Source organism: Hemicordylus capensis, chromosome 13, assembly GCF_027244095.1.
Source record: "Hemicordylus capensis ecotype Gifberg chromosome 13, rHemCap1.1.pri, whole genome shotgun sequence".
NCBI lineage: Eukaryota > Metazoa > Chordata > Lepidosauria > Squamata > Cordylidae > Hemicordylus > Hemicordylus capensis.
Genome location: NC_069669.1, coordinates 4,318,885 through 4,336,608, shown reverse-complemented (window position 1 = coordinate 4,336,608; position 17,724 = coordinate 4,318,885). Strand labels below are relative to the sequence as shown.

At 46.2% G+C, this 17,724-nt stretch overlaps 3 protein-coding genes across 20 annotated transcripts in view; 1 reads left to right on the top strand and 2 right to left on the bottom strand.

Annotated features, from left to right (window-relative positions):
* Positions 1-11,926, bottom strand: part of CLEC16A (C-type lectin domain containing 16A) — a 74,203-nt gene extending 62,277 nt beyond the window's left edge. For 4 of the 9 annotated variants that reach the window (XM_053276282.1, XM_053276286.1, XM_053276289.1 and 1 more), the window contains exons 1-6: positions 11,577-11,926; positions 7,753-7,881; positions 6,612-6,745; positions 5,261-5,409; positions 3,050-3,155; positions 549-672 (exon numbers count right to left, since the gene is read on the bottom strand). In XM_053276282.1, the coding sequence (XP_053132257.1) occupies positions 549-672; positions 3,050-3,155; positions 5,261-5,409; positions 6,612-6,745; positions 7,753-7,881; positions 11,577-11,656 (722 nt within the window). In that variant the 5' untranslated portion in view covers positions 11,657-11,926. Of the gene's footprint in view, positions 1-548; positions 673-1,000; positions 2,987-3,049; positions 3,156-5,260; positions 5,410-6,611; positions 6,746-7,752; positions 7,882-11,576 lie in introns of those variants that run through there. The other 5 variants (XM_053276284.1, XM_053276283.1, XM_053276287.1 and 2 more) reach the window with 3 other exon arrangements.
* Positions 11,927-11,985: 59 nt separating this feature from the next.
* Positions 11,986-15,659, top strand: DEXI (Dexi homolog). The gene is made up of 2 exons (XM_053276292.1): positions 11,986-13,695; positions 14,317-15,659. The coding sequence occupies exon 1, from the start codon at positions 13,078-13,080 to the stop codon at positions 13,342-13,344; it is 267 nt and encodes an 88-aa protein (XP_053132267.1). The 5' UTR covers positions 11,986-13,077; the 3' UTR covers positions 13,345-13,695; positions 14,317-15,659.
* Positions 15,660-16,465: 806 nt separating this feature from the next.
* CIITA (class II major histocompatibility complex transactivator) overlaps positions 16,466-17,724 on the bottom strand; it is a 36,541-nt gene continuing 35,282 nt past the window's right edge. For 9 of the 10 annotated variants that reach the window (XM_053275842.1, XM_053275837.1, XM_053275839.1 and 6 more), the window contains one exon: positions 16,466-17,466. The gene's annotated coding sequence lies outside the window, so the exon portion shown is untranslated. The remainder of the gene's footprint in view (positions 17,467-17,724) is intronic. The other variant, XR_008311937.1, reaches the window with a different exon arrangement.

The following is a 17,724-nucleotide window of genomic DNA, read 5'->3' as shown; positions in this document are numbered from 1 at the left end:
GATATTTCTTCATTCATCCAAAGCTCCACAGGAAGCTTTTACCAGTACCTGGCTCCAACATTAATTGACTAGACTTTTAAAAAGATGATGTTTATTGTATGAGTTGCTTATGTATGGTTCACCGTGGATTTAATCATCTTTTTCATATGTGACAGTTTAATTATCATATGAAATATCTGGTGTATAAGCAGGGCTGTCCTTAGAGAGCCCTGGTGGGGTGCGGGGCAAATGTGTGGGGCCCCTTTCCAGTTAATTCTAATAGAGGTTAAAAGAGTGAGCCCCAGGGTGGTCGCCCTGCTTGCCATGCCCTTAGTACAGCCCTGTGTATAAGAGTAGTTTTATAATATATGCAGTATGCTAGATTAAATAAGGATTTGTACTTGAGGATTTAGATTCCATTCAGGGTTCTTCACGTATTGGTTTATTTCACAGCCAGATCCTCAAATAATCAAAATACACACACACACAGTATAGCATGTGGTTAATTGATAATGATTTGCTTAATAGCCCTACTTACAAAAACTAAGCCACAGTAACAAAAGACTTACTCTTCATCGGTTTGTACACAGTTATCCAGTTCAATCACATGACTTCCAATAAACCAGACTAGGTTGGAGAAGTAAGGGACTGCCGTTTTATCTCGAATGTAGTGCAGCATAGGCTGGTTGTCCACTGAAGAGAAAGTGTTCTTTTAGTTACAAAAAAAGAAAGTGAAAGAGACATGTGGTGTTCTATAAATTTCTTTCTATAGGCTGGCTTTCAGAACCAGGCTTTATTTTCTGACCAAATGTCTATCACAGTCCATCACATCACACATATAACTCCCCCAAGAGGTTAAAAGGGGTCTATTAAGCATGCAGGGAAATTATTCTGGCACTGTTCAGAGAACAGCCACAGAAATTTATCGCAGCCGAGAAAAAAATCCTCACTTTTTAGATAACTGACAATAGTGCAAGAATAAAGTAATAAGGCTGAAAGTCAAAGGGATTAGTAGACTTACATGAGACTGCATTAAGGAACACAGGAATCACCAGTGAAGAAAGGGCAAAAAACAGACAATGGTTAACAGGATTAGGAACTGGGATGGTGACACATCCTTCAAAGGGTTTAAGAGCTAAAGCAGGAAGCATCTGGGTTGGAAGATACAGGTTAGGGGAGACATAACATTTGCCAAGTGAGCATTAGAAAATCACGCTATCCCAGGATTTGGTAGCAATGGGAGCCTTCCCGCCCCACAAAGTGCAACCCCTCTGGCATGACAACATCCAAGCTAAATTCTAAACTTTCTGCCTTCAGATAACTGTTTCCACACCGACTCGTCTGCTGCAGAACCTACAAGCCCGACACAAAATCCCTGCATGCTTTGGGGGGGTCTTGCAGAATGTTCTGGAGTGCCTCCTCAGCTCACAGGTGACACTGGGCGGCAACACTGCTCCACAGGAACTGAGTGCACACACATCCAAGAACACAGCCAGATCAGAGGTGTGACTCTTTTGACTGGATTTCGTTTTCATTTGCTGGGCCTCCTGGCTTCACACTGTAGAAAGATTTCTCCTCCCCTTTTCTGTCTACACCTATGTTAGTTATGCACGCATGCACACAATACTTTATGCCCCTGATAAAAAGGGATTCAGCCCAGGAAACATTCAGGCACAGTAAGTCATTAAGGCACTACCTGGATCTCTGATATTTTGCTGCAAGAAACCAACACAGCTACCCCTCCAGAGTAAACTCAATTCCCCTATTTGCTCTTTTGAGGCCCATAATGCAAAACCTGCATAGATCTTTATAGGGGCACTGTAATCTCATTCAACATGCTGCTTAATTCAAACACATTCATGTGTTACGACTCCCCAGCCACGATTACAAAGCTTCTCTTTATTGCACACAGCAGTCAACTGAGCAAGGAAGTTCATTAACTCTTCCTCTCGATATCTTCTGGTCAACTTAGAACGCATATGTATGCAATTTTATATATAGTACAATTATAGCACATCTTGGAAAGAATTTATAACACTGTTAAATGCTAAACTGGGTGTACCCCACTGAAGACAACCACCAGGATCCAGAGAGCTATTTATGGGGTGTCTGCCTTCTATTCTTTTGAAATCCTATGCTTTTCAAAATCCTATGCATTCTCTATGTTGAAGCAGAGGGATGGGGATTGGAGAAAATGGAATGCATTCTGATCTAGATTAGGAAGAGACCCTGAACTAGCTAACCAACCATTTAGTCCCTAAGGCCAGAAATTAGAACACCATGAAGTCAGAGAGAGAGAGAGAGAGAGAGAGAGAGAGAGAGAGAGAGAGAGAGAGAGTGTTTTGGACTTGCATATCTCTAACAGCAAGTTCAAGAAATGCAAATCAGAAGTGTGCACACACAAACCCTTCTGTGGTTGTCAGCTTCTTTAGATCCTCATGATTGAGACTAAATGGTCAGTATGCTTACTCAAGAGTGAATTTCTAATTCATGGTTCCCTCTCTTTAGCTTTTGCACTACTGAGCAAGGATAAACATGACCCATATTTCCTGTGACGGGAAATATTTTGCAGAATTCTAATCTACAGTACACTGAGGTTTTCTTCACTGATGAATGAAGCTACATATACAAAAGACAGACAGACTTCATATTCTGGGCAACAGATTCCAATTTGATTGTGCCACTTAAATGTTTCCAATTTTCACATGTTGGAAGCATGATTCTTCCAGTGTATACAAAAGAGCTAGCCAGGACTAGTGAAGAATGACCTCTAGTGGCCATTATTGTACATTCTCTTATGTGCACACCTTCAGCTCCTGTTTATAGAACACCTACACTCTTTTTCAATGTTGAGATACAAGTAATGCTTTACAACTCCCCCTCCAGAAACAAAAACTTCCAATAATTAGAAAACCCACTTCCAAAGTGTGAAAGACAGCCTTGCTTTATCAAATATTTCCTTGATAAATCTGGAAGTCTTCACAGTTTGTAATGCTGAAACCACAGCCTGGCTATAAAATCGGCAGCCAATACACTAAGTTTCCCAAGTGAGGAATTTAAGAAGACTTACCTTTGTAGACATTCAAAGTTATCGTTCTAACAGCAATCCTGACCATGCTTTCTGGGTGGTTGAAGAATTTAATGGCTTCTGTGTACAGGGCAAAATCATTCGTGTGCTGAAAGAGAAGTCAATTAAACCTTAAAAATGATGAGGTTGATGACTTTTCAGATTGCTTTTCAATTTCTTTCTCAAGAACCTGCCTGAACTCTGGAGCTCTCCTTGCCACTTGAAGCCAGGTAGGTGGTAACCACAGAGAAGATCTTCCCAGTTGTGACACGCCAGACACAGAACCAGTGTTCCCTCTAAGGTGATGTGCACTCAGTTAATTTTAGATCCTGCTCAGGTTTAATCAGGAAGGTCCCACTCTGTATGCATGTTTTATTGCTTTAGGAACACAGGAAGCTGCCTTATACAGAGTCAGACCATTGGTCCATCCAGCGCCTTCTGCATGCAAAGCAGATGCTCTACCACTGAGTTATGGCCCCATCATATGACAGCAGACAGCACTCACATGTAGTCACCCATCCAAATGCAAACCATGGTAGACCCTCATTAGCAAAGGAACAATTCATGCTCACAAGCCACCTAATGGCGCAGCGCGGGAGTTACTTGCCTAGGGAGCAAGAGGCTGCTGGTTCAAATCCCCGCTGGTATGTTTCCCAGACTATGGGAAATATCTATATCGGGCAGAAGCAATACAGGAAGATGCTGAAAAGCATCATCTCGTGCAGGAGATGGCAATGGGAAACCCCTCCTATATTCTACCAAAAACAACCACAGGGCTCTGTGATCACCTGCAGTTGACACCGACTCGACGGCACAACAACAACCAGACCAGCTCTCCTCCCCTTGGGTTTCATACGATTTTACTATTTCTGTTTAAAGTTGTATGCCAGCTTATAAATTTACAAAATACATTATTTTAGAATTTTGCACAGATAAATACTGCATAATGAAGATAAATATGTATCGTATACAGAATGGACAAGAGCATATTAGCTACTGATCACAGTGCTCACCCTTCCACAGAAAGCATTCCTCTGCCAAGCATCTGAAGGGTTTCACTAAATACAATTCAAACTTCTTAAGCTTTGATGCCCTCTTCTGGCAAGCAGTGGTTATAGATGAAAAATAGCTATCAACACATCTGCTCCAGGGCAATCATACTGCAAAAGCATCTTCCTGGACTCATTTCTGTCCAAGTCTGAAGAAATACGCCTAACACGTCCAGACAACAGCAGAGGCTTAGCTTGACCCTGGACTAAATATGCAGGAGGAAAGCTGAAGTGGGGTGGGGTTAAATATCTGCTTTATAAATGATTAGCTGGGGGTTTTATTCGTTTTCACCATCTTTGTTTACTAGATTCTGGATTCTGCACCTCTGCTGCTTTTTATGGTATTGCTGGCTGCTTTATTGCTCATCAATTATTGCTTCTCTCTGCATATCATGTTTTTCCTATTATTGCTTAAGTTGATCTTGGCCTTTTTAAAATGTATTTATTTGTTGTGAGTTGCTTTGCAGAGTGAAGTGTAGCTTACAAATGCCTTATAATTAATTAATTAAGTGTGTCAGAGCTTGCTAAGGGCTTTAAAGCAGCATTCACACAAAGATCAAAGGAGGAGAGAAAGAGAGAACAAGCAGCAGGACCCAGAATTGGGGTCAGCCACATAGAAATGAGAAGAGAATGCTTGGGAAAGCAGCAGGAACAAGCTTGTCTGGGATCACCCAACATTGTGACCCTATACATACACACATACAGGAGAAACTTGCTATCTGTGGGTGTCTTTTCCCAGTATTTGTGGATACTAATGGGTTAAAACCCACATATCTGCAGTTCCTAGAGGGCAGGAAGTGACCATGGAGGTAACTTCTGACTGCCATTTTGTCTTGAGGAGAGAGAATACAGGAGGAGCCATTTTGTGGCTCATTTCCAGGGAGCGGACTTTTTCCTGCAATTTTGGGGGCCATTTTGTTCTTTGGAGGGCATGCCTGGGCACATGGGTGACCCATGGAGCACACCACAGTAAGTTTTGGGGCCATTTGAGCACAGTTTTGGGGCTTTTTCTGATTTCCCCCTCCACCCTGGAACCTAACCTCACTTTCCCCATAGCCTTAATACCTCATTACTCAGTTCCATTACTCGTGGTAGTAGGCAAGGAACAGAGCCCACGTGATTAACGAGGTGTGTGTGTAGCTGGAGACTGGTTACTGCTGCTTACCTCATTGTAAAAGAAATGAACAGTGTGGTTGTTGAGTTTCAGAGAAAGTGTTTTCAAGAATGATATATAGTATGCCATGATCTCTTCATCCGAGAAGTCAAATTTGTGCACAATGATAGAATTCACATAGTTGTTGGAAAGCAAATAATCTGAAAGAAAAAAGAAAACACACACTTCAGTCATCAGCATGGGAGAGTAAATAAAAATCTTTTAATTAAGAGGTCTTCTAGCAAGCAAGTTTTGCTGGAATCTGCCAAAATGCTCAGCCACATGGCATTCAACTGGAGAGAGGAGGCACAAAAACAAAGAGAAGTCTTCTGAAAGACAAGCAGCCACACCTGGAAGAGGTCTATTCAATTACACACCAGTTGGTGTACAGATTTACTCTGCCAGATTACTTGTGTACATTTGATTCTCACACTTTTGGATAACAGAAACTTTAGCCTCATAACAGACCTACTTTCAAAATGGAAAGACAACAAAAGAACATGTCTCAACCAATAGCCACTAAGTCCAAGTACAAGGAGCACAATTTGTTCCACAGGTTTGCAACTTGCAAAGGCTTTGCCTGCTCCATCCTTTTCAAAAGTCATGCATTTTCCCCTCCCCATCCTTAAAATGGCAGCATTTTGTTTATTGCCCTGAACAACAACAAAATATTAAAAATATTGAATATTTTAAAATAAATATTTTTAAAGGGGGGTGGAATTATAAGTGTTTGCACAAAAGAAACGTTCTACAAAATCTTCCTGATGTTTACCTTATTGGCATAATTGCTTGTTTGTTTAATTTTTATATTCTGCTCTTCCTCCAAGGAGCTCACAGCAATGTACGCAGTTATGTTCATCCTCACAGCAACCCTGTGGGGTAGGTTAGGCTGAGAGATAAGTGACTGGCCCAGAGTCACCCAGTGAGTTTCATGACTGAGCGAGGCTCTGAACTGGGGTCTGAACCAATCCTAGTCCAACACACTAACCATTACACCACACTGGCTCTCCTTTCAGCGTTAGACATCTCTGTGGAGGGGGCTTACAGCCTGACGTACCATCAGGGACAGCAGTTTAATAAAACTAAAAAGATGGAACCATTTTCAGGGTACTGGAAGTAAAGACAACAGTTTCTTTAGGCTAGGATACGTGCTGCTCCAAATCTTGGCTAACTTGCCCATCCCAACCAATAAGGCCCTAATTTGTCACAGCAAGTGACCATCTGATATTGGGCTTGAACTCATAACCTTCAGGATAACAATCCTGCACCTTAGCCACACGGCCCTGCCCCACTACAAACACAAGAACGGTTAGTGTTCCATGCTGAATTGGTTTTGTGGAAGATGACATGAATGCATACTTACAGAGAGAAGTCTCGTGACTAATATTCTCAAAGAGGATGTTCAAGGTCTGCAGGAGCTGCACACACACATAACGGCCAGATTTTTGACGCAGGATGTTCAGAAAGAACACAAACACGTTCTTTTCTAAGAAAAAGCTAGAACACCATCAAAAAATTGTTACCATCAAAAACCATCAAAAAATTGTTAAGAAGAAGACATCCAGCAGCAAGGTGGATGGACTCGATTACGTCAGCAATGAATGCACCACTGAGAGACCTTAAAGGCCAAGTTGAAGACAGATCACCCTGGAGAGAATCTATCTACGTGGTCGCTAAGAGTCGACACCAACTTGACAGCACTTAATCAATCAATCAAGATTTGTTTGCCGTACATGGCAAAGAGAAATCTGTAACTATCTGGCTTGGGCAGCTTGCTCAGTTCTTTCAGTTAGAAATAAGAATATTTACCATTTATAAACAATAAGGACATGCCCGTTTCATCTTATGAAAATCAGACCACCACTAACCAGCCCTTTCTTCCAGAAAATTGTGAGCCCTTAGTTGTCTTTTAAACAAAGGTGTGGACAATAATGAACAGAAATGTGAGATTATCAGCTAATTCGTACTTCTGTCATAAGGGTGGGACTGGAGCACAGCATAAGTGTTATGCAATACAGAAGAAAAGAGGAAGTAAACAGACAGCAACAGAAAGAAGTACACCCTTCTACACATACTCTATTTAGTTGTAAATCAACATGTCTTAGTAGTTAGATCAACCAATATTTGTATGCATCACTGTTCAGAAAGTATCTATCGATAAAAGGCTTAGGTTGTACATGGTAAACCACACCCACACAATGATAAACCAATCAGCAATGAAATTGGAGGCCCAATTCTCCGGGGGGTGGGGCTGGAGTTAGAGGCAGGGCGAAGAAGCATGCAGATGCTCTGTGCTGGCCAAGCTAGTTTTAATTATTCAAGCCAGCCTTTTCTCTTGGTGATTTATCCCACTGAACTCAGTGGAACCAGAGTAAACATGGACAGAACTGGGATGCAAGTGCTAGGATCAGTAACCTTATTTAACTTCACATTAAGTTAATATTAAGCGGAGTTTATTTTTTAAAATAAATGTATGTTAAAAGCAAGCATATCAAGTCACTTACTCAAACACTGAACTGTCATTTTGGTCTCCCCATATCAGGATCTCAGTTATTGATCTAATGGTCTCCACTAACAGGTTACGGTTGTGATCAGTCACAGTGGTATTTTTGGTCAGAACATGATACATATACCTAAAAAAATAAATACGACAGAACATAAGGACATATTTCTGCAGTGTGGACCATTATGCTATTTTTAGCACTTTGCGTTCCAGCTGAACTTCTAATCCTGTTTATCACAAAGGGTGCAGGGCATGTATAGAGTCTTAAATACTACCCCCTTCCCCCGAAATATCCATTACTACTACTATGGACATTTATATACCACTTTTCAACAAAAGTTCCCAGAGTAGTTTACATAGAGAAATAAGAATAAATTAAGATGGCTCCCTGTCCCCAAAGGGCTCACAATCTAAAAAATAAACATAAGATAGACACCAGCAGCAGCCACTGGAGGGAAGCTGTGCTGGGGATGGAGAGGGCCAGTTGCTCTCCCCCTGCTAAATATAAGAAATCACCACTTTTAAATGGTGCCTCTTGGCTCAGTTAGCAGGGTGCCATGGTTACACCCCCACATCCTTTGTAAAACATCCAAGTATCTTGGTTAACTCATAAAGATAATTAAGAAGTTGCAGAAGAATTTCTTTGCTGGGTCAGGTCAAGGCTGCACCCAGGTCCAGCATCCGGTTTTCAATAGCAAGCAGGCAAGTGCCTCTCTAAGCAATTCCCACACAGATGGGGCATGAAGACCAGAGCATGCCTCATCGTCTGCCCCCAGCAGTTGGCATTCAGAGCTAGAACCAAGCATGGAGGTCTAATTTAACAGTAACAGAAAGCAGCCACGGATAGACTTTTCTTCCCCCATTAATCTGACCAATCCTTTTCAAAGCTATCACCACATCTTTGGGCAGGCATCTACAAATCCACTTGCCAGATTATCAGTAGTAAGCACTCCCAGCCTTCTAGTGAGCAAGACACCCAGCACCACACTGATCTCCTACCCAGAAGTCTCATTTCCACTGCAATTTTTTTTAACAGCAAGAGTCCTTTCTGAGCACGAACAGAGGGTTCCCCCTGTTTCTTACCATCTCCATATCCCAGTGCAAATTAAAATTTGCGTTTTGGGTGGTATAAAAATGTGTTAAATAGATAAACGACAGAAGATCCACTTCTCTCCTAAGCCCTCTGCCTATGTGCCAGAAAAGACTGAGGGAAGAGATGGGATTGGTGGTGACCACAAATAATGGCTGGCCGACAAGCCGAATCTAAATTTGTGGATTTTTGTAAATTTGTCCTTGAGCACTGAATTTTATAATATGGGATGTGAAGTTCTTCCATTTATCAGTTGTCTACAGAAAGCTGGAAGGGATACCCAGTCCATCTAGGATCATCTATGGGCTGCTCAACTTCAGCCCTCCTGCAGATTTTGGCCTACAACTTCTATAATCCCTGGCTATTAGCCACTATGGCTGGGCATTGTGGGAGTTGTGGTCCAAAAACACCTGGGGGGGGTCTAAGCTGAGCAGTCCTGAATCTGAACTGGACCATCAAGGTCAGCAGAAATATTAGAAGCTGCATCAAAACACTGACTCTGCTGCAAGCTATCTGGGAACCAGTCGATCCACTATGAGGAAGCAGTAAGATCCCAAAACAAACAACCAAGCTAAGAGCTAATTAAACATCTTGGATGCAGATTAAACTGAGTGCACTTCTGCACAGAAAGGACAGGGTGCAAGTTAATTAAACTAAGCCTAAGAAAAGGCTAGGCATACTTCCTCAGCAGTCAGTCTAACTCCAATGGTTCTCACATTAAAAAAGGCCACACTGGTTGTGTCACTGTCTCATAAACAGGCACACCCTGAGGGAGTCTCCCTCATGATCACAGCTGTCATAATCTTGCATGCATCCCAGATTTCACATGCACTGCCTCAGTTTCCAACTTACAGGGCTCTCACAGTGGCTCAGCACCCACATACAAACACACATTCACAAAACAGGTAGAAGGTTCACAACCTAGCTGACCAAACTTTGCAATCCACACATTTATACACAATGCACCACATAGACAACCAACTACTAATCTCATTACCCTCAGTTGACCAAATCCTCTACATACACATCTATGATCTGAAAGACAACTCAACAGAGATGCATCAAAATAGGCTCTGGATCCTATTTTTGTAAGGCACCTTTTATTTTTAATTATAAATGTGGAATTAAAGGTATCTTGAGCACACACACATAAGAACAGCCCTGCTGGATCAGGCCCAAGGCCCATCTAGTCCAGCATCCTGTTTCGCACAGTGGCCCACCAGATGCCATTCCGACACACATAAGAATGAGGCTGCAACTCAGTGGCAGAGCCCTGCTTTGCATGCAGGTCTCAGGTTCAATCCCTGGCAGCATCTCCAGGTAGGAGATGCTGCCAGGAGAGCTGGTCTTGTGGGAGCAAGCATGAATTCTCCCCTTTGCTAAGTAGGGTCTGCCCTGGTTTGCATTGGAATGGGAGACTACATATGAGCACTGTAAGATATTCCCTTTAGGGGATGGGGCTGCTCTGGGAAGAGCACTTGCATGCTTGCATGCAGAAGGTTCCAAATCCTCCCCCTTCCCCAGAATCTCCAAGACAGGGCTGAGAGAGGCCCCTGCCTGCAACCTTGGAGAAGCCACTGCCAGTCTGCATAGACCAGGGTTGCTCAACTTCAGCCCGCCAGCTGTTTTTGGACTACAAGTCTCATAATCCCCAGCCACAGCAGTCATAGCCAGGATTATGGGAATTGTAGGCCAACATCTGCAGGAGGGCCGAAACTGAGCAGCTCTGGTGTACACAATACTGAGCTAGATGGACCAAGGGTCTGACTCGGTATAAGGCAGCTTCCCATGTTCCCAGGGATGGGAAAGATCTTTCTCTGTTGGAAAACCACTTTCAATCAGAAGATAGGACACTGAGCTAGATGGATCAACAGCCTGACCCAGTAAATAGCAGCATTGCTTAGTTGCTTGAGAATGGCTTATATACACAGATGCACACACATATTGTGTTACTTATATAATATCTTACAGTTTACCTGACTAACTGCACAAAGAGGCACCTTTGTAACGTGGTGATTCTCTTAATTGAGCAGCGGGAGAGCAACTGGCCCTCTCCATCCCCAGCACAGCATCCCTCCAGTGACTGTTGCTGGTGTCTCTCTTATGTTTCTTTTTAGATTGTGAGCCCTTTGAGGACAGGGAGCCATCTATCTATCTATCTATCTATCATTTTTCTATGTAAACCACGGTCTTTCTTCATCCCAGCACTGTCCCTTCCAGTGGCTGCTGTTAATGTTGCCCTCAGGTGACTTTTTAGATTGTGAATCCCAACATGTTTTCTCATGTTCTTTGCAACGAAATTGCCAAGATTACTGTTGCTGCTGGTGTTGAAAGGTGGTATATAACGCGCATCATCCCCTAATAACCAAGCCAAGAGGCACCTTTGAAAGTGATGACTCTCTTATATTTAGCATTTTATTTTCACTTTTTTGTCCGTTATGATTTAGTGTGTTATGTGTTCTTATTGTATGTTTTAATCCTCTGTTGTGTGCAGCCCAGAGAATAACTTGTTATGGAGCGTCTAAGAAATAAACGTATTTATTACTACTATTATTACGAGCAATAATAAATTCTGCGGACACTACTACTACTACTAGAGATCAACAACCACAGAAAACACGCCGAAGAGGCCCCTGAAGGCTTTAAGACCCGAAGCGCAGGTCATATGACCAGAGCAAGCACCCCTGCCCATCTTCCCGCGCATGCGCACTTGGCCCGAAGCCTGAGGGTCTCACTTGAGATGCTCGAGGGAGTGGATGTTGCGCGAGGCCTTGCCGTGCCCGCCGCCCACCCAGCTGCGCGACCGTCCGAACATCCTGAGGGCGCGGAGGGGCCCGGTCGCTCGGTCCGGCGCTCGCTCGCCCGCTACGGCCTCCTTCGCCGCTGCTGCTGCTGCTGTCGCCGCCTGGCCCTCGTCCCCCACACTGCCGCCGATACCGTCTCTTCCGCCGCCATCTCTCCCGCAGGCGACGGTCAGGGCGGAAGCGGCTCCCTCCGTCGCCGGCCTCGCTTGGGCACTCTGGGAAACGCAGTGTCCTCGCAAGCCCCGCCTCTGCCGTCGCCCACACGGAAGACTACACGTCCCAGCATGCGCTTCGAGAGCAAGAGTGGGAGACGGAGGGGGTTGTGACCTGAAGGGGTGGGGCCTAACCGCGGGGGGCGTGGCTTGCGCGTGTCATAATCATCGTAGTGTAAGGGCTCCCGCAATCCCCTAAGAAAGTCATAAGGATTATGGATACGTTAATGACACATCCTCCATCAACATCTTTTCACAACAGCTTTTCACCCAGGCTTTTCTATGATTGTCTCCGCTGCTGCTTCTTGTATTTTGTACTGTTTTTATGCTTGTGTTTTAATTTTTCAAATCCGGTTTGGTTTTATATTTTTTAGCTCAACGTTTTAATGTGTCTTTTTAATAACCTTGCTTTAAATTTTTATTGTGAGCCGCCTTGGGATTTTCTTAATGAAAGGCGGGGTATAAATTTAACAATCAATCAATCAATCAATGTATGCCTGACTCCGTATGAAGCAGCACCGACTTCAAAAGGCAGCAGTGTGAACTGCTTTTGAAACCTCTCAGAATCAGAGGGCACAGATCTGCTGCCGACTCAGCCTGTTTTTACTCCCCAAAGCCGGAGGAACTCTTGCTTCATCGGACGCCTCCCGCGGGCCTACCTCGCAGGGCTGCTGCTGCTGCTGCCGCCGCCGCCATCCGCCAGGGGGCTGTCGCGCCGTCACTTGCCCTCCCGCCGCAGCCAATCCCTGCACCGGAGAGGCGGGCCTTGTGCGGGGCCAGCAGCTGCTGCTGCTGCTGCGTTGTGGGCAGCGATGCGTCTTGCAGCAAAGCGCGGGGGAGAAGGGGTGTGCTGCGGGGAGGGGCCTCGCGGGGCTCGGGGGAGCCGCGGAGCCTTCGCGTTCGGCTCGAGGAAGGGCTGGCCCGCCTGCTAACCCCCGGGGAGAGGGGGCCCCCTCGGAGATGCCCTCGCAACGCCTTCCTCCCCCCTCGGGCTGCGGCATCCGCGACTCGGTGGCCGGATCTGCTGCTCGTGGGGAGGCTTCGGGACTGACTTTTGGGCCCGAGGGAATTGATTGGGTCTAATCCTGCAAGGGGGGGCTGCATATCTCCTGTGCCCGCTTTCTGTTGCCCCCCCGCCCCCGTGCCTGCCTCCGGCACCCCTTGCTGCTGGCCTGCGCTGCCCGCCTACCCACCCCGCTCCCAGCCCCCTCCCTCGGCACATGCCCGCCTGTGCCCAGCTGGAGTCGTGGGCCCCCCCAGCGCCATCCCCGCTGCTGCCTCCCTCTATGTTCTACCTGGGCCTCTTCTTTGTCAACCTGCTGATCCTCTACTATGCCTTCCTGCTGGAGTACATTGCCCTCAACGTGGGCATCGTCTTCCTGCCCGAGGACATGGACCAGGCGCTGGTGGATCTGGGCGTCTTCTCCGACCCGGCCCTCTACGACCTGGACAGCGAGGTGGAGGTGCTGGACCACTACTGGGACTAGCCGGCCCTGAGAGTGGCCCGCCAAGAAGCACAGGCACAGAGGAGCTGCTGCCCAGGGCCCCCTTGGCACCAGGCAGCCAGATGGGGCTGGACCTAGCCCTGAGTTTCCCCCTTTAGCCTGTAGACTCAGAGGGGGTGACACCTGGCCCCACGGCGGCTGGTTGTGCCCTTGGAGTTGTTATCTCTTGGGGCCAGGGATGCCGCAGCTCTTCTCCTGTCTCCTGGCACAAGAGAGATGGGGGACTTCAGACTTTGGGGGCAGCTGGCAAGAGGAAGGGGCAATGACTCGGAGGGGACCAGGAGGCGGCCAGTGGCAAGGGACGGAGCAACGGGGCACCCCTGGGGCACCGAAGTGAGTGGCATTTTTGCGTGTGTTCCACTTAAGCAAAAATGGCTTTGAATTAACAGTTTGGGGTGGGGGTGGGGGGAATATATGTATTTGCATTCCTCTCCGACAAGAGAATCCTTGCAAAAGTCTCGTTTTAGCTTCCCGCCTTGCTGTCCCGTTTATTTATTTGCATTTTTGTACTGCTTTATCATAACCCCATGCCAGAGCAAAGGGCTAGTAGCAGACCCAAGGGCAACCAGTGAGCTTTGACACCAAGCAGAGATGTAAGCCCAGCCTTTTGGTTCCTGTTCCGTCAATGTGCTAACCACTGTGCCATGCTGCCTATTATATTTATATCCCACTCTTCCTCCACAGAACCCATGGTTATGTTTATCCTCACAACCACCCTGTAGGGTAGGTTAGACTAAGAGAGAAGTGACTGGCCCAGAGCCACCCAGTGAGTTTCATGGCTGAGTGGGGATTTGAACTCGGGCCTCTCCAGGCCAACACTGTAACCAAGACAGACTCTGCTTAGCCACATGCTTGCTCTCTACCACAAGACCACTAGCTCTCCTCCTCATGTCTGAATGGGGCTCTTGTTCTCCCAAACCAACCATTCATTGTCACTCCCTTTCCTCCTCCCAGATTTGCACAGGTTTGCTGTGGTGTGAGAAGGTGGCACAGCCATGAACTTGTCTTGCTGCAAAAGAGGATCTGAAGAGGATCCTTGCTTCTGGAGGATCTGGACTACACAAGAAGCATGCTGCCTTCCTTCCACCGTCGCTGCCACCAGGGTTTTGCCATGATTTCTGCAGGAATTTATGATGCACAGTTAGCAGGATTGCTTAGATATTCTGGAAGGGCTTCCAGTCACGAAAACACCACCCTGCCGTTATGCTGGACAAAAGCTTCTCACTCCCAATTTTTGCAGACTTCCCAGGAGTGCACCAAGAGCAGATCCCAGCATTTTGAAAGAGCAAGAGGGGGTGGGCAGGGCTGGCTCGGTCGCATGAGCAGCCCGCGTGGCTTCTTGGGGTTGCAGAGTTTGAGGGAGTCTGGGGAACTCTGCGTGTGGGGCTGGAGAGAAGGCAATGTGCCAGCTGCACACCATCCAAGAGAATCCAGAACCCCAGGATCCTCTACAACTTTGCAAGGAATTCTGGGATCCTCTTGGGACTGGAAAATGTCTTGGTGGGCCAGTACCATTGCAAAATCTATGGGGTCGGGTTTACTTTTATGAATTCTCTCCCATGTCATTGTTTTCCTGCACATGGAAAACTTGTAAGGGAGTCTAGGCCAGAAGCCGCTGTCTTCTTCACACGTTAGATTTCCACCTTCAAGGAGAGTTTGAGATGGGAACGTTTTAAAACAAGCATGCACTTCAAGGTGTTCCTGGGCTGGTCCACACCACCTGTAAGGTATGCTCTTTCTAGATGCTCGGCATCTGTTCTTGTCACCCCCAAATGACAATCTGTATTTGCTGTTTACGGACTATAGATCAGATTGCACTTTTCTAAATGCTTTCTGATCCCGCATTACATTTCAGAAGATCATTTCTTACCCTCCACATGTAGCCTTTTGAAGAATCAAAGAAGAAAAATAGCAGGGAATGATTGTACTTGCCACACAGTGTTACAGGCAGGAATTGATTTTGTAAGTATTTTTCTAATTTTGGGAAAGGAAGGAGTCCTATTAATTGATGCTCACAAGTTATTTTGGAAAGCGTTGAAATGCAGTTCTTATGTTTAAAAAAAATGTAAAAAGTGATATATTGATAACCAGCCTCTTTCAAACACACAGGTATGCAAAGTCAGTTGGATTGGGGGGTTTGTATGTTCGTTGGTCCACAGCTCAGGATTTATGACGAGGGAACATTTTCAGCACCAAGGGCCACAGCTGAATTGTCCTAGTTGAGTTGCATGTAGTTAAGATAATTTGTTTATTGCCTAAATGAATACTGTACAATAAATGCCAAATGACAGTTGGAATTGTGCCACTTATCTGACAATAATCCTATGCAGAAGCACTTAGAGATAAAACAAAAAGCACAGGTTGGCCCTGGAAAAATGACTTGCAGTTGACTTGGAAATCATGAAAGATGGCGAAACCTACAGGGAGCCCTGTTGGATCAGTCAAAAGTTCTGTCTAGTCCAGCTTCCTGCTTCCAACAGCAGATGCACCAATGGGAAGCCCAAAAGCATGATGGGAAGACAAACTGCCCCCCCATTTATTCCCCGCAACGGGTACTCAAGTGGTATACTGCCTCTGGATGTGGAGGCTCCACTTACCTTTTATAGGGATTGATATCTCTTTCCTACATTCATTTGTCTAATGGTGAATTAGACAAACATTAGAACAGTCCTAAAGGTCAGACCAAAGTGAGCCCATCTAGTCCAGCCTCCTACTTCCCACAGGGGCCAACCTAGAAAGCCCACAAGCAGGGGGGTGAGGGCAGCATCCTCCCTCACTTGTTTCTCCTCAGCAATTGGTATTCAGTGGCAGGCTACCTCAGAACATGGAGGTTCCATCTAGTCATTCATAACTAACTGCCTTCAATAGGGCTTCCCCCCCTCCCCTGCCATCTTCCTCCATGAATTTGTCCAATCCCTTTTTAAAGCCATTTAAGTCAGTAGCCCTCACCATCTCCAGTGGCAGGGAGTTCCATAAGTGAATGATGTGTTGTGTGAAATGAATTTGGGCCTCTAGTTTAGTTCCACCTCATTCCCATTTCTGAAGACCTGTTGCCAGAGATACTGATCTCCGCAGCCATCAAGCAGCATACTTTGAAAAGAGGTGATTTGAAAAGTTTAATGTAGACTTCTTGAAAATGATACAAAACTGTACATTAGGTTTCACTCCCACAAATGGATCTGGGCGTATCGACAGCAATTACAAAACCCCTCAAATTCTTCTATATACAAAAATGTGTGCGACCTCTCCTCCACCACGGACAGCGTCCAAACTAGATAGTCATGACTGAGCTCCAATGAAATCAAAGGGACAAGTTAGTCATCACTTACTTACTCACGACTCATTTAGGCTGGACATTGTATTGTGTATTAACTGTCATAACACTGAATCAGATGAGGTGGGACTCTAGATTTGCACTGCATACACTGTTTTTCACTGTTCACGGATTCTCAGGATTCGTCTCAAGCGGCATTGCAAATCCATTTCCGAGAGTACACCTGCATTTGGGATGGACGGAGGCAAGGAGAGGCGGACACTCCCTTACGAGGGCCTGTCAAGCAGAAACAAGTAGCAGCATTGCTCGGAGGGTCCTATGAGCATCTCCAGAGCCAGCTGTGTGGGGTGGAGGCAGCCCCGCCTGCTGTGCCCCTCCCTACCCTGGAAGGTGATGGTCATCCAAGCCAAGGCAAAAGCGACCCAGGCTGCAAATCAAGCGTCACCCCAAGTTCAGTGCTGCAGGAGGACTTGCATTTCCCTCCTTGGCTGGGAGCAAACGACAAGCAATTGAGCCCAGGGCTGCCCAGAGAAGGGGCCAACTGAAGCCATGTGCCCCCCCCCACAAAGCAAGCTCCCCACTTCAGTGTATGGTCCTCCAACTTTGTACACACCTGCACGAGTCCCTTTAGAGGGGCCCCCAACATCACACTTGCCCCCCCCAAATAATCTGGGCGGCCCTGCGTGGGCCACTTTGCCTTGACAGCTGAGGCTCATGCACGGACTTCTCAGCAAGGAGCGTAAGTGGTCCGGGGACCTGTGGAGCTGAGTCCCTGTCTACAAAGCCCCAAATGGACACGTGTCAGTTCTTGGCTGGTATCCGAAGAGGATCTGGAATGGCACAAAACACACACACACTTTTTAGTGGGGGGGGGGCTTTCCCTCAGGTTTGTGTGAACATCTATTAGGTGAGGAATAGGAACAGAGGAAGCTGCCATATACTGAGTCAGACCATTGGCCCGTCCAGCTCAGTATTGTCTACACAGACTGGCAGTGGCTTCTCCCAGGTTGCAGGCAGGAGTCTCTCCCAGCCCGGCCTGCTGGCGCTGCCAGGGCACGAACCTGGGCCCTTCCAAATGCAAACCAAGG

Bases quoted from the DNA above. Each gene is read 5' to 3' on its own strand.
- DEXI (XM_053276292.1), top strand. From the start codon at position 13,078: ATGCCCGCCTGTGCCCAGCTGGAGTCGTGGGCCCCCCCAGCGCCATCC.